This window comes from Salvelinus alpinus, chromosome 1, assembly GCF_045679555.1.
Source record: "Salvelinus alpinus chromosome 1, SLU_Salpinus.1, whole genome shotgun sequence".
NCBI classification, from domain to species: domain Eukaryota; kingdom Metazoa; phylum Chordata; class Actinopteri; order Salmoniformes; family Salmonidae; genus Salvelinus; species Salvelinus alpinus.
This window is the reverse complement of record NC_092086.1, coordinates 53,979,193-53,995,348: the sequence shown is the minus strand read 5'-3', so window position 1 is coordinate 53,995,348 and position 16,156 is coordinate 53,979,193. Positions and strand designations below refer to the sequence as shown.

The window sequence follows — 16,156 nt, the reverse complement described above, 5'->3', positions numbered from 1 at the left end:
TGAACCTCGATCAGAGCGTAACACTTTTGCTGGACCACGGATAGAGAAAAAACGCCTCAGTGTGTTGATGAAGCTGGATGTGGACATGGATTCGATGAGCTCAATATGGACTGCTCTAGTAGATATACATGTAAAGAGTACCGCACAGCTCTTGTAGTCTGCACAACCACCTCTTTTATTTATTTTTATTTCACCTTTATTTCATCAGGTAGGCCAGTTGAGAACAAGTTCTCATTTCCAACTGCGACCTGGCCTGACCTCTAGTGCGACGAGTTATGACATTCCATGGTCCAAACACATCAAGTCCAACGCTGGTGAATGGTGGTTCAGATGTGAGTCTGCCTGCAAGTCAGCCATCTTTTGGTCAACTAAACTCCCTCTAACTTTGCAGCAGGTGACACACTTGTGGATGATACCAGAGACCAGACGTTTGCTCCCAATAATCCAGAAGCCTGCTGCTCAAAGAGCTCCATCTGAAAAATGATGGCCCTGGTCAGCCACTTGCTCGTGATAATGTCTTACCAGCAGAGTGGTGACATGATGTGTCCGTGGGATGATGAGAGGATGTTTTTCGTCTTGTGACATGTCGGCAGAGGATCAGCGGCCTCCCACCCTCAGCAACCCATCCTCATCAATCACTGGGTTCAGCTTTTTGAGTGTACTTTGTTTTGGGAACTCTTTTCCTTTTCATGGCATTTGAATTCCTCTTTGAAGGCTTCATGTTGCACACAGTGAAAGATTGCTGTTGTGGCTTGTGACAACTCACTTGTACTTCATGGTTTATTACAGTCATGCCAGCCTCGGTAGTTGGTGTCGTCCGCACCTTCATGGAAGGATCTGGAAACATGAATGAGTCGTGCTGTGGCTCGATTGAGAGCTTTCCAGTTTGAGAACCTCTCAAAGCGATGAGAGCCACATTGAGCTCCAGAAACCTGAGTGGCGAAGGCTGTGACATCTGGTCGAATCTCTGCATCTGCGTGAGGCTCTACAGGGTAAAAATTGATGGTCTCAGGCTCACTTGAGTTTGCTTGGGTCAGGAAAGGTGGACCTGAGAACCAACTGGTGTGCTTTAAGAGCGCAGCTAGTATGGCCCTGGTTGCATGGTCTGCTGGATTGCTGTCAGTGTTTACATAACACCACTGATCTGGATGGGTAGACTTCCTGATGCGAGTTACCCTATTGGCAACATACACATTGAATCGTTTGGTGACATTGTGGATGTAACCGAAAACTATCTTACTGTCTGTGTAGAACTTGGCCACATTTACATCAATGTCCATTTCGTCTCTGATCAGTTCATACATCTCAACAGCTAGCACAGCCGCACACAGTTCTAGGCGTGGGATAGTGTGGGCCGGTCGAGGGGACAATTTTGATTTCCCCAAGATAAATCCAACATGGCATTGACCTTTCCGAGTCAATAACTCTCAGGTAGGCTACCGTTCCTATGGCTACTGTAGAGGCATCCGAGAAGATGTGCAGCTCTCTTCTTTGAGTGGTAGACAAGGAGACTGGGATGTAGGTCTGCTGAATATACAGATGTTCCAACTCCATCAAAGATTCCTTCCACATTTTCCATTCATCTTCTTTTTCTGGGGGAAGAGGGGCATCCCACTCACTCTGGTCAGAAGAGAGTTCTCTGATTAAGGCTTTACCTTGCATTGTTATTGGAGCCACGAACCCAAGGGGGTCATAAAGACTATTCACTGTGGACAGGATGCCTCTCCAAGTAAAAGGCTTCTCATTGTGGGACACCTGGAATGTGAAGCTGTCTGTTTCCAGGTTCCAGCAAAGTCCCAGGCTCCGTTGAAAGGGGAGAGGAGGGAAGGGGAGAGGAAGAATAAAATGACGTTCCATTTCAGGCCTTTTGTCTAAAGTCTTGCGAAGTGATGTGAGACGGTTCATGGCCTGCTCCCTGTTATTAGGAAGGTCTAGTGGGGCGGAAGGGTAGTGGAGCCACCCAGTTGTTTCCATCATCCTGGAAAACCTGTTCGTCCATAATGTCCAAGAAGGCTTTGTCCTCCACTGATGGTGCTGGTTTATCATCGTCTTGTGTTTCAAACACGGAACATCCCAGGCTGTCTGTGTCCACAGTTGTGCTTGGATCTCTCGAGTGCACTGTGGAGAGAGAGATGTGTTTTTGAGCAATGCTGTTGAAGTTCTCTTTCACCTGGATGAAGTCAGGGCAAGGGCTCAGATAGGATGTGCGACCATTTTGAAGTATGTTTGTCTTGAACACGTTAACACTGGCTGGTCGGTGAGACGTTCCAAGACAGACCTCACCCACGATGACACACCCGAGGTCGAGTCGCTATGCATAAGGAATGTTGTGGGGCCCATTGATTTGCTCTTGCACCTTGTGTAGCCTTAAGATGTCTCGTCCTAAGATCAGGAGGATGGGAGCGTCTGTGTCCACAGCTGGAATTTTGTCTGCTACTGTTTGCAGATGGGGATGATGATACGCAATGTCGGAGGAGGGAATTTCAATCCTATCGTCTGGCATCATGTCATTCCAGGTGATTACCTAATGATGATGGTTGAGAGAATGCCAAGAGTGTGCAAAGCTGTCATCAAGGCAAAGAGTGGCTTCTTGGAAGAATCTCAAATTTAAAATATATTTTGATTTGTTTAACACTTTTTTGGTTACTACATGATTCCATAGGTGTTTTTTCAACGTTTTGATGTCTTCACTATTATTCTACAATGTAGAAAATAGTAAAAATAAAGAAAAACCCTTAAAGAATAAATAAATAAAGACAATTGTAGCCCTAAGAAGTTAAAGAATAAATGAAGAAAATTGTGGATTGTCGTCTCCACAAACTATGAAATGCGTTATGAAGAAAATTCTATAGGCCTACTGATGCCTACATGAAAACAAAGGGTTTATCTGACTCCAAATACACCAGAATCCTGAAGAATTAAGAGAAAACAAGCATAGAAAAGGTTATAGGTGTTAATAAAAATTAAAAAACAATGTAAGGCTTCTATTATAATATAATTATTTTGGTGACAACCTGGTTGATTAACAATATTTGGTTGTTATCACGTTTGGTTTTTTATATAAAAATATGTGGGACAAAAAATAGACAGCTGCTCATCAAGCATTTCTCAAATAACTTTCAAAAGATTGTTCCAAAGTTTGACCCCGAAAAAGTTTGTTCCAATGAATGAAGTCGTACAAAAATGAGTGTCTTTCCCTACGTATTAAGTAGCACAAAAATGCGTATCTTTTCACACAAAAACGCATAAAAGTGCTTGAAATATGCAAAATACTTTTCGTACATATTTGCACGAATTGAGTGTGAGATTATGTTGCAACACAACAAACCAATGTGCCAACGTGTTTTACACCATTGGTTGAAACAATGCAAATATTAACAACCACTGTATATCTTCAACATTTAGATAAAACTAGAATTGTGTTTTCATGGATAATCCTTCCTTGCATCCATAGTTCTGTGACAGTGGTTCTTTTTCTCAACCCCATCTCTCAGCTATTTACAAAAATAGTGTTTGAGTGTGCTTTGGTTTTGTTTGAACTGCAGAGTTCCCCTTTAGAAAGTCAGTCTATAAAAAAATGAATGCATGAATGGATGAATGCAGGCATGCATGAATGCATGAATTAATTATATAAGTGAATGAAAACAATATGAGAATAGTTGTATGAATTTTTTATTAAATTGTATTATAAATAAAACACGAATAAATAAATACATAGTGTACACATAAATATCAGTCTACCAATATATATAAATAAATAAATCAGTCATTCAGTCAATCTAGCAGCCGGCCAGTCAGTCAGTCAGTATATATATCAGCCATCAATCTGTTAGCCAGCCTGAGGAATATGTCACGTCTCCAATGATGATTCTGTGGTTCTCCTCATGGCTTGACTCTGCTGTCAATGAATTTCTTGAACTGCACCAAGTTTTCGCGAATCTCCTTTCGCACAATCTCCCATGCGCATGCGCTGTGTTCCTGGAGAGCGTACAAGATATACATTTTATTTCAGTCAACTCAACCACTGCAGGTGATGTTGCTCCAACGCATCCATCTACATAAAAACGGCACTGGGCAATTCCAAGTTTCATATGTGAGTTGTGGCATTGAAATGTGTCCTATTTCTGGTGATCTATAACTTTTGCTCAGATTAATTTAGCCTCTATTTGAGGACATTTGAAATTGGACCCACCTTGTCTTTCAAGACGGTGTTCAGCTTGTTGAAATATGTTTTCAGAGTAACCGATCCTCCATCTCCAGAGGATTTCCAAACACCACCTACGACCTGGAGACAATATAAAATGCTGGTGAGTGCATTAATTCTGAGACGGTTATGGAAATATATACAAAAATATTTGTAGTATATAAATTATGTAAATACCAATGCCCACGAGTGTCTGCCCCCAAAATACACTGAGTGTACACAACATTAGGATCACCTTCCTAACATTGAGTTGCACCCCGTTCTAGCCTAAATTCGTCAGGGCATGTGTTCCACGGCAATAGTGGCCCATGTTGACTCCAATACTTCCCACAGTTGTGTCATGTTGGCTGGATGTCCTTTGGGTGGTGAACCATTCTTCATACACAAGGGAAACGGTTGAGCATGAGAAAGCCAGCGGCGTTGCAGTTCTTGACACATTCAAACTGGTGCGCCTGGCACCTACTAGCATACTCCCGTGAAAGACACTCTATGTCATGTCTATATCAGTCTATGTCATGGAAAGTGCCGTTCTTCCTAATGTTTTGTACACTCAGCGTATAACCTGTAGACTACACAAGAGGGATCATACTTACACATAACTCTAAGTTTTGAACTTGACGATATATGACGTTTTGGAACTGGTTAAGTTTTGTTTTGTTCCACGTGACAGACGTCAGACTGTTGTTATATAATTGGTCCACATATCGCATAGCCTCTAATGCAACCACAGAGACGTCCTCACCCTGGATAAAATAAAACAGGGTTTTAGGCATTGGGTGTCTAAAGAAGTGGTTAAACTTCCAATTTACCACACTGTACTTTAGTTATACTGTACTTTAGTTTATCAAAATACTGAAGTGTATCCTACCTCTGTGTTCTTGTAAACATCCTCTGGAAACAGTTCGACGTTTTCTTCTGCACACTTAAGTGGAAAGAGTCCACCCTGAAATAGAATTCATATCAATATCAAGAAGTAAACTATATTGTGATAGTAACCTTAAATGAAACAATGTTGTTCAAACGTGAAAGCATTGCTTAACAATAAAATGTGCTATAATGCAAAATAGAAATTAGAATATCATTGCGAATTTTGCGCATCAATTTGTGCACACCAAATAGCGGACTGGTGCAGTTTAAATTCCTCACCATATCTGAGAGCAGGTCTATGCTCACGTCGTTCAGCTTCCCCAACCTAAACTGCGTCCAGTTGCAAGGTGTTGGTGCTGCTGTGCCTTGGCAGAACAGAGTCAGGCAAATGCTTAACCATTTCAATACAGCCATGTTTCTTTTATAAGAACTTGAATGGAACAGCTATTAAAAATGAATAAAGACGGATTATCTTAATCTTGATTGATATGAAACCTAGACTGTTGAAGTTGCCCATTTTATACAACACAAGTATCGCTACGTAAAGGTGTCAAAATCCCTTTGTGGTGAAGAAGGGTTTCGTAGTTCAGGCTTTCGCTTCCCTTTATAAGCCCCAATTTTCAGCGGGTGATTCTTAATTATGCTATTGTAAAACTAATCAGAAAATGTTTGCCTATCAAGTTAACAGTTTTCATATGTAGAGAATTGCATTGGAGCAATGCATTTCATGCCAACATATTCAGCAGGTGTTAAAATGTAGGACATATTGAATATTAAAAACTAAGAAAACCATGGCTGATTTTTCATTTCTATAATACAATGGTACATGCATCTCTCCTATGAAATGAGGGCCATGTTTAGTAAATATGCTGTAGTTTTGGACATTGCACACCACATTTTTCAGATTCTGTGTAGAAACGTTTTTTTGATAGTCGTAGCACTGAGATCATTTTTTGCTCACACATTTAATCTGTTGTCGACTCTCTTTTAATCAGGTAGTGCAATATGAAGCATTACTCTACAGTGTTAATATTGCAAATCTTTGAAATAAAAACACATTTTATTACTAGTGTGACTGGTAGTGTTGAATGAAGACTAAAGCCGCCGCCTCTAAAATCGAGAGTAATGTGCGGTGGTATTGCGGTCGTATTGCCAGCATGCAGGGGAACTACTTTTCCTTTTCTCTTATGTGCTTCATTCTTATTAAATTTATTCGGTAAATTCCAAGGGGTCTTTTTAATTTCATTTATGTTTAAAAAAATTGTTATATGCCCTAAATTAGTCTTGACGATGATGTGTGAATTTGACCGAATGTGAATGACGATGACGCTAATGATGGCTATAGCTCTATTTTTCTAAACTTTTATTTAACCATGAAAATCCCATTACTACGACGTTAATTGGAGGTGTAGGTTTCTGATTATTCAGTTTTTATGTTAAGTCTTTATATTAGGTTACCATGTAACAATGAACTATCTGATCATGGCATTGATTGTTCATGATTGTTGGCCTTTCAACAAATTAATGATTATTTTCAAACTTGAGATGAATTTCACTCTATTTGTGCATTCAGTTAATTACAAATGTTGTTAAATGGGTCAACAGGTTTATTTTGCAGCCTACAGTCATGTTTAAAATAAATATATTACATCTGCTCATTTGTAGTGCATAGACTCGAGTAGAATCTGTAAGTTCTTCAATATGCTTGCTGTTTAGGGTTTTAGGCTGGGTTTATGTATAGCACTTTGTGACGTGCTGATTGATGTGTAAAGAGCTTTATAAATACATTTGATTGATTTATTGAATATCCACAGGATTTCATTTCGAACAACCGCCCAAGTACAATAACTGTTTTCCTGAAACGATAAAACCCCACAATAAATTAAAATGAGTAAATGTAACAACGAAAAAGGGATTCATATAAAACCATTCAATATAGGCTTCAGTGTTATTTTAACCTTTTGCTATAGAAGTTGCTTCATTTTGCTAAAGTAGCGTTTTGTATAACGACGTAGTGTCTCCATGAGAATCTATTCTATCCAGGAATTCCAAGTTTTATGAAAGGACTGTGGCCTGCCTCGTAGCCCTATGTAATACATATTTTTTTCTAAAGTCATAAAGGAATTGACCTAATTTATTCATTGAGATACTGTATTAGGATGCCACTTAAAAGTTATATTTCTTTTTGATATATCACTAAGCTAAATACATTATTATTTATATGTTTTGCCCACCACCTCGTTAGGGGGACTAAACTAGTATCTGTTGAAAGTATTGTGGTTTTTTTTGTCTCTTTTTCCATGTTTTCATTCTTTGTCTTTTTTCTTATTTTCCCCCCAATTATAGTAAGACATACAGTAAGGTGTTTAATACAATGGAAAGTCTTTATAAATAAACATCCCACAATGGCAAGTGGGGGCTAAAAGTTCCTGGTCCCCCAAATGATCCTCTACTCCTCACCCCAGATCTCCCCTTCTGCCCACTGCCCCAGTGTGATTGACACATAAAAACAAACAAGAAAAACAATAACCCCCACATAGTACAAAAACACATTAAAAAGAAAATTACACAAAGAAACAAAACAAAAATAATATACACTATATATTCAATAGTATGTGGACACGCCATCAATTTAGTGGATTCGGCTATTTCAGCCACACCAGTTGCTGACAGGTGTATAAAATCGAGCACACCGCCATGTAATCTCCATAGACAAACACTGGCAATATAATGGCCTTACTGAAGAGCTCAGTGACTTTCAATGTGGCACCGTCATAGGATGCAACCTTTCCAACAAGCACCTGCTAGGTCGGCCACGGTCAACTGTAAGTGCTGTTATTGTGAAGTGGAAACGTCTAAGGGCAACAACTGCTCAGCCGCGAAGTGATAGGCCATACAAGCTCACAGAACAGGACCACCGAGTGATGAAGTGCGTCGTATAAAAAAATTGTCTGTCCTCGGTTGCAACACTTACTACCAAGTTCCAAACTGCCTCTGGAAGCAATGTCCACTCAATAACTGTTTGTTCATGAAATGGGTTTCCATGGCCCAGCAGCCACACACAAGCCTAATATCACCATGCGCAATGCCAAGTGATGGCTGGAGTGGTGTAAAGCAAGCTGCCATTGGACTCTGGAGCAGAAGTAACACGTTTCAAGGAGTGATGATTCATGCTTCACCATCTGGCAGTCCAACAGACAAATCCGGATTTAGCGGATGTTAGAAGAACGCTACCTGCCCGAATGCATAGTGGCAACTGTAAAGTTTGGTGGAGGAGGTATAATGATCGGGGGCTGTTTTTCATGGTTTGGGCTAGGCCTCTTACTTCCAGTGAAGGGAAATCGTAACACTACAACATATAATGAATGACATTCTAGATGATTCTTTGCTTCCAACTGTAATGGGACATTTTAATTGTGTGTCCACACAACTGAGTATGTGACTAACCTTGTAAAATTGTGCGAAACTTTCCAATTATCATGTCCTATTCTTGGGAGTATCATCCTGTGTTGCAAACCAGCTTGCACCTGTGTCCTTGTATAGATAAAGTCCCACCCAAGAACAGGAAACTATAAAGATATGTGCTCATCACTCATTGCTTCGGAATTCAGACTGCCTACACAGTGTAAATCTGTTATTTCCTCTGAGCTCAGAGAAATAAAAAATCTTTGCTTGACTTGGACTCCAGCAAATACTTATTTTATAATATCCACCACACAACGTTGGCAACAGTTTGGGGAAGGCTCTTTCCTGTTTCAGCATGACAATGCCCCCGTGCATAAGCAAGGTCCATACAGAAATGGTTTGTCAAGGTCGGCGTGTAAGAACTTGACTGGCCTGCACAGAGCCCTGATCTCAACCCTATTGAACACATCTGAGATGAATTGGAATGCCGACTGCGAGCCAGGCCTAAATGTCCAACATCTGTGCCCAGCCTCACTAATGTTTGTGGCTGAACCGAAGTCCCCACAGCAATGTTCCAATATCTAGTGGAAAGCCTCCCCTTAAGACTGGAGGCTGTTATAGCAGCAAAGGGAGGAATAAGATACTCGATTAGCAGGTGTCCACATCCTTTTGGTCATGTGGTGTATAAACTTAAAGTAGAATTATCACGTGACTGACGATCAGCAACAAGTTTAATCTGCATCCCCTCAGATGGTTAGATAAATCCACTCTCATTGGTTTTAGACAAGAACGAAATTTGGAGATTTTATACAAAGTACATTTTTATTCACATTTTCAAGATTCTTTTTTCCACAGGTTTTACAAGTAGACAGGCAAAACAGTTCTATTCAACACATGTACAAAAAGGAAATGCAAAACATAAATATTAATTTATAATAATAAAAAACAATAATTTATGGATCTAAATATAATAAAGAGACTAACAGGGTTCCACATTATTGTATATAAACTGGTAAGGGCATACCAATCATTGCAGATGACGTTTCGTCTCTTTCCTGATGAGCTCCCAAGACTGTGGACTGTAGTTCTGAAAAACAAAAGAAAATGTAAATATTAGTGGTGTGGACTTTCTGGCCATTATAATGATCATATTGTCTTGAACAACAAAGAAAGGCCTGGTGCAGTATATAATAATAATAATAATTATTATTATTATTATTATAATTATAAATTAAGATTCTCAGAGTATTAGTGCTGATTTAGGATCAGTATTGTCTTTTAGATCACTATAAATAAGGACAGAGGAGGCTTGATACTAGATCAGCACTTCTCTGAGATGCTTAATACATATGGCCCCAGAGCACAAAAAGTGTTTCAAAACTGCTCATGTTGAGCCAAGTTTATATTCATTTCATTCCATGTATTAAACACGTTGCCATCCGAAAACAAACTCACCATTTTTCTCAGAACCTTCCTATTCAACTTCTTGAAGTAGCGTTTCAGTCTCCTCTCAGGTATCTTGGCAGGTGATACCTGTTGGACAAGATTAAAACATTAGCCTCCCACTGAACATAATAGCCCACATAGATTTTCTCACTTGTACAGTTAGTAGTCTACACCTTGTTGGGGTTCGTTCGTTGTTCCTTGTCAATCATTGGCTCATTGGTGAAATTAGCATTCAGACAATATCTTTAAGTAAATCAATCATGAATGTATTAATGCAATTGCAGACAGAAGTTGACAACGGGAACATAGCACGCATGTTTCCGAGTAAGTTCTGCAAAATAGAAAAGGTGCCAAGTTGTTTTATTATGCTTGCAGTCAACCCCTAGTGATGTCACTGCCTATGTCATTACCTTCTACACATGAGTTTCAGTGTTATCTGAAGGCTCAGCATTAAATGTCCCAAGTTGATTTATAGTGGTATGTCTGAAAAGTCTCTTATCTCTTTCACTCCCCTGCAGGGTTCTGTGTCTATGAATCTCTTTTAGCCTTGTGGCGCTTTCTCACAGACACTCTGTTTTGACTGCAATAACTCTCAGACCGTTTCTTTATAAGAGGCAGAGACTAGAAAGGAATAGTGGAACAATATTAAACCTTATAATGAATATATATATTGCTAATCTGTAGTCTAGGACCCAATAAATGTAGTGGGGGAGGGGTCTTATAGCCCTTCCCCTTCTATTAATACAACATAAGCATAATCAATTATTATAATACATCAAACATTTGGTGCAGCACCTATCATGACCCCAAGGTGAACCCCATCAACCTAAAGCAGGGCTCTCCAAACCTGTTTGTCACGGCTGTCGTCGGAAGAAGGTGAAGACCAAAACGCAGCATGGTAAGTGTTCGTCATGTTTAATCGAAACTGAACACTAAAAAGCAAAAACAACAAAGTGACAACCGAAACAGCTCCGTCAGGTGCAACACACACTAAACAGAAAATAATCACCCACAACACAAAATGGGAAAACAGGCTACCTAAGTATGGCTCCCAATCAGAGACAACGATAGACAGCTGCCTCTGATTGGGAACCACACCAGGCCAAACACATAGAAAATCAACAACATAGAAAAAATAACATAGACTGCCCACCCTAGTCACACCCTGGCCTAACCAAAATAGAGAATAAAAAACCTCTATAGCCAGGGCGTGACACTGTTCCTGGAGAGATACGGTCCTTTAGGTTTTCACTACAATCCTAATCTAGCACACCTGATTAATTAGCTGGTTGATAAAGTGAATCAGGTTAGTTACAACTGGGGTTGGAGCAAAAACCTACAGGAGGGTAGCTCTCCATGAACAGGGTTGAAGAGGCCTGAACTAAACATTGATTATACTTTAACCTCTCTGGGATATGTGGGACGCTAGCGAGGTCCAGACCTCTGACTAATCGGCATGGCCGATTAATTAGGGCCGAATTCAAGTTTTCATAACAATCGGTAATCAGAATTTTTGGAAACCGATTATGGCCGAGGAAAACCGATTATGCATTCCACGAGGAAACTGCACGGCAGGCTGACCACCTGTTACACGAATGCAGCAAGGAGCCAAGGTAAGTTGCGAGCTAGCATTAAACTTATCTTATAAAAAATAATCAATCTTCACATAATCACTAGTTAACTAAACATGGTTGATGATATTACTAGGTTAACTAGCTTGTCCTGCGTTACATATAATCATTTCAGTGCCTGTTAATTTATCATCGAATCACAGCCTACTTCGCCAAACGGGGGATGATATAAGTGCATTTGCGGAAAAAAGCCCAATCGTTGCACGAATGTACCTAACCTTAAACATCAATGCCTTTCTTACAATCAATACGCAGAAGTATATTTTTTAAACCTACATATTTAGTTAAAAGAAATTCATCTTAGCAGGCAATATTAACTATGGAAATTGTGTCACTTCTCTTGCATTCATTGCACGTAGAGTCAAGGTACGTATATGCAACAGTTTGGGCCGCCTGGCTCGTTGCAAACTAATTTGCCAGAATTTTACATAATTATGACATAGCATTGAAGGTTGTGCAATGTAACAGCAATATTTAGACTTAGTGTTGCCACCCGTTCGATAAAATACAGAACGGTTCCGTATTTCACTGAAAGAATAAACGTTTTGTTTTCGAAATTATAGTTTACAGATTTGACAATATTAATGACCAATGGCTCGTATTTCTGTGTTTATTATATTATAATTAAGTCTATGATTTGATAGAGTAGTCTGACTGAGCGGTGGTAGGCGGCAACAGGCTCGTAAGCATTCATTCAAACTTTACTGCGTTTGCCAGCAGCTCTTAGCAATGCTTGCTTCACAGAGCTGTTTATGACTTCAAGCATATCAACTCCTGAGATTAGGCTGGCAATACTAAAGTGCCTATTAGATCATCCAATAGTCAAAGGTATATGAATTACAAATGGTAAAGAGAGAAATAGTCGACGCGTCATAATTCCTATAATAACTACAACCTAAAACTTATTAACTGGGAATATGAAAGCTGGTGGTTCAATATTCCCAGTTCTTCAATATGTTCTCATGTTCTGAGCAAGGAACTTAAACGTTAGCTTTTCACATGACACATATTGCACTTTTACTTTCTTCTCCAACACTGTTTTTGCATTATTTAAACCAAATTGAGCATGTTTCATTATTTATTTGAGACTAAATAGATTTTATTTATGTATTATATTAAGTTAAAATAAGTGTTAATTGTTCATTCAGTATTGTTGTAATTGTCATTATTACTTAATAGTCATAAAATAAAAAAATTGGCCTTACGGTGAAATGCTTACAAGCCCTTAACCAACAATGCAGTTTTTTTTAAGTAAGAAAATCGTTGCTAAAAATTAAAATAATTATAATAAAGTATCACAATAAAATAACAATAACAAGACTATATACAGGAGGTATATGAGACTATATGCAACCGTTAGGATTAAAAAGTAGAAAACTTTAAACTGCCATTTTTTGGTTATAAATTATTGTTGTTGTCCGTTTCAGTTGAGCAGCAGTGGTGCTACGGCTATTTATGAGACATTGAAGAACATCGACACATTGTTTGGAGCTGACGACCTGCCTACTAAGTGGGACCAACAGAAGTTGGAGAATTTTCAGAATATTATATAGCGCCAGATTGAAGAGAGCAAATGTGTGAGTTACTATGCCAACACACATCGCTTAACTGTTTAATTGTGGTATTGTGTCATTTTTATTAATATTCATCGCCTGCCTTTTTCTTTCTGGCAGTTGGTGGGCAGTGTGGATACAAGTTATTATTATTATTATTATTATTATTATATATTTTTTTAAATACAACAATCAATTTACATTGCTACATCAAACATGTCTAACAAAACAAAACACAGGTATTAACAAGAAAATACTCAGATATACAAAAATTATCAATAAAATAATACAAAATATAATCAATTTTAGTGCAATTGTATTCACTCTGAAAAAATCTTATTATAATGATTCAGGAAGATGTTGTTCTTGTTGATATTCACTAGGGATAATGTTTTAAAAAGATAGTTGAATTCAATCAGAAAAATTTGTAATTTTGGTATAGAATTTGGGAATTTTTGTTTGTGTATGAAGTATTTGGCAACAAGAATAAAAACATTAACAATCATTTCAGATTGATTGTTATCATTGCAATAGTAACATATTATATGTTTCATGTCAAAAACATAGGCCGTGTTCATCATGGTAAATAACTATTTTGCAAGGTTTTCCCAAAATTCTGACACAAATTTACATTCGAAGAACAAGTGAAACAGATTCTCACCCTCTTTTTCACAGAAAACGCAGATATCATCAATATCAGGATTAATGCTGAATGTTTCTAAATGTGAAATCTTATGTTTATTTGACTCTGATGATAAAGAAATAGAAAATATTCCTGTAAAGGACTGTGTTAAATATTTAGGAATATATCTGTCAAAAAAACACTTAGTCAGACATTTGAATTTGTCTCTTAAAATTAAGAGAACTAAAAATATATTTAATAATTGGCTACAAAGAGATCTTTCTATACTTGGGAGAGTACTACTGTCCAAGGCAGAGGGACTGTCTCGTTTTGTGAACCCCTCATTATCGTTATGTGTAAATCCGGCTACTTGTAAAGAAATCAATAAGACCTTTCTTGACTTAATTTGGAAAAATAAATCTCACAAACTAAACAAATCTGTTATTTCTAACAAACGAGCTAAAGGCGGTCTAGAAGTGTTGGATTTTGTTGACATAAATAACACTTTCAAGATAAACAGGTTGAAAAAAATTTGATCAATACTGATTCAATATGGTATTTCATTCCAAATAATGTGTTTAATAAATTGGGAGGTCTTCAATTTTTACTGAAATGTAATTATATTCCTGAAAGATTACATGATAAATTGGCTAGGTTTCACCAACAAGCTTTAATGGCCTGGAAAATATGTTTCCTGCACAATATTTCCCCACATAAAGCTCTTTTGTGGAATAATTCAGACATAACTATAAGAAATAAGTCATTGTTCTACCCCAGCTGGCATGAGAGGAATATTGACTTTGTTCTTGATATTTTCGACAACAAGGGTAATATTCTCACATATGAAAAATGTATAACGTTGAAAGAGTTTCCAATACCTTTCAGAGTTTATTTCTGTGACCAAAGCCGTTCCCAGTGGTCTAACTACACTAATGAAAACTCATCTTAGTTTTGGGAATGATCACAAAGTTTATCCAGAACTCAGATTGGAAGGCATGGGCTTACTTGAGAGATCTTGTTGTAGTAAATATATAAGACAAATTCTTCATTCACAAAACCAACTTACACCGAGAGGAAAGTTTTTCTGGAACATGCTTATTCCTGACATTGTCTGGAAAAATGCATGGTTAAGGCCTTACAAATACTGTATACCAAACAAAGTTAAGGAAGTGCACTTCAAAATTTGACATAAGATATATCCATGTAATTCTATGATATCCACATTTGTGGATACAACTGGTTATCTCATCAGGGCAGAAGGACTGAATACGTACTTTGTGAACATTGCAACAGTCCTAAAAGAAAAGGTAGACTATAGGTTAAACACAAATAGACACATTGTTTTAATAATATCTCTACATTGGACAATATTACCCTACATTGCCCTACCAGTTTATTTATATTTTAACAGAATTTCAGTTACTGCGCCTGGGAAGTGGTTCGAAAAGAGCTCCTGTTCACACTACAGTTCATTCTGGAACACAACTCTGATAGCCTTCTGTGGGCCAACAGAACATGAATTTGAACTTGCTGAACTTTTTTACAATTGTGTTTGACAATTGTGCTTGATTTTAAAAGCCTACTATTCTACAATCACGTAACGTGCAACGTCAAACAGCAATATTATTCATGTATGTATTTATTGATCAAGGTTATTTATTTATGTAGGCCTATTTATGAATTTATTGATGTATCTATTTGAAAATCATCAAATGTTAAGTTAATAAACATTTGTATACTTTTAAATATTGTTAATCTGAGTGTTCATTCTGTAACCCAGTCTGTCGATGTGTGAACATTCAGATTTGTATTAAACATGCTCAGGACATATGGATGTCAGTACAATTAGTCCTATAGCCTACTAATCCATTAAGGAAAGACCTAGAAACAAGTCAACTGTATCTTCTCAAAATGTAGTTATATTCAAAAGCCTTTTTTCAATTAAGTGAGTTTTAGCACTGGACAGTGCGGGCCTGTTTTGAACGTTGTACTCTGGGCTTCAATACGAATTTATTTGTTGATAGGCATACAATGTTGTTCTATCAATGCCATGATCAGTTAATTTTTATAGAGTTTCATAGGATAAATGCTTAATATAAAGGCTGCATAATCAGAAATCTACATCTCCAATTAACGTCGTCATCATCACATCACCATCACCATCATTCTATGAGACTATATATCCATGTTACTTTCCTACTCATTCACATTAGGCCAAACTCACACATCATCGTCATCATTTTCGTCGTCTTGGTAAGCGCCTAATAAAGGCTAATCTGGGGCAAATACTCTTTTATCATCCAGAAATAAACAAACTGTATAAAGTTGGAATTTACCGAATCAATGTAGTAAGAAGGAACCGCAAGAGAGACAATGAAAAGTAAAGCCAATACCACCGCAGGTTACTCTCGATTTTAGAGGCGGGTCG

At 37.9% G+C, this 16,156-nt stretch overlaps 1 protein-coding gene across 1 annotated transcript; it reads right to left on the bottom strand.

Annotated features, from left to right (window-relative positions):
• Positions 1 to 3,780: 3,780 nt before the first annotated feature.
• Positions 3,781 to 5,727, bottom strand: LOC139568073 (interferon a3-like). The gene is made up of 5 exons (XM_071389772.1): positions 5,351 to 5,727; positions 5,073 to 5,147; positions 4,798 to 4,947; positions 4,193 to 4,285; positions 3,781 to 3,978 (listed from the first exon to the last, which is right to left on the bottom strand). Exons 1-5 carry the CDS (start codon positions 5,483 to 5,485, stop codon positions 3,883 to 3,885), a joined length of 549 nt encoding a protein of 182 aa, XP_071245873.1. The 5' UTR covers positions 5,486 to 5,727; the 3' UTR covers positions 3,781 to 3,882.
• Positions 5,728 to 16,156: the final 10,429 nt, after the last annotated feature.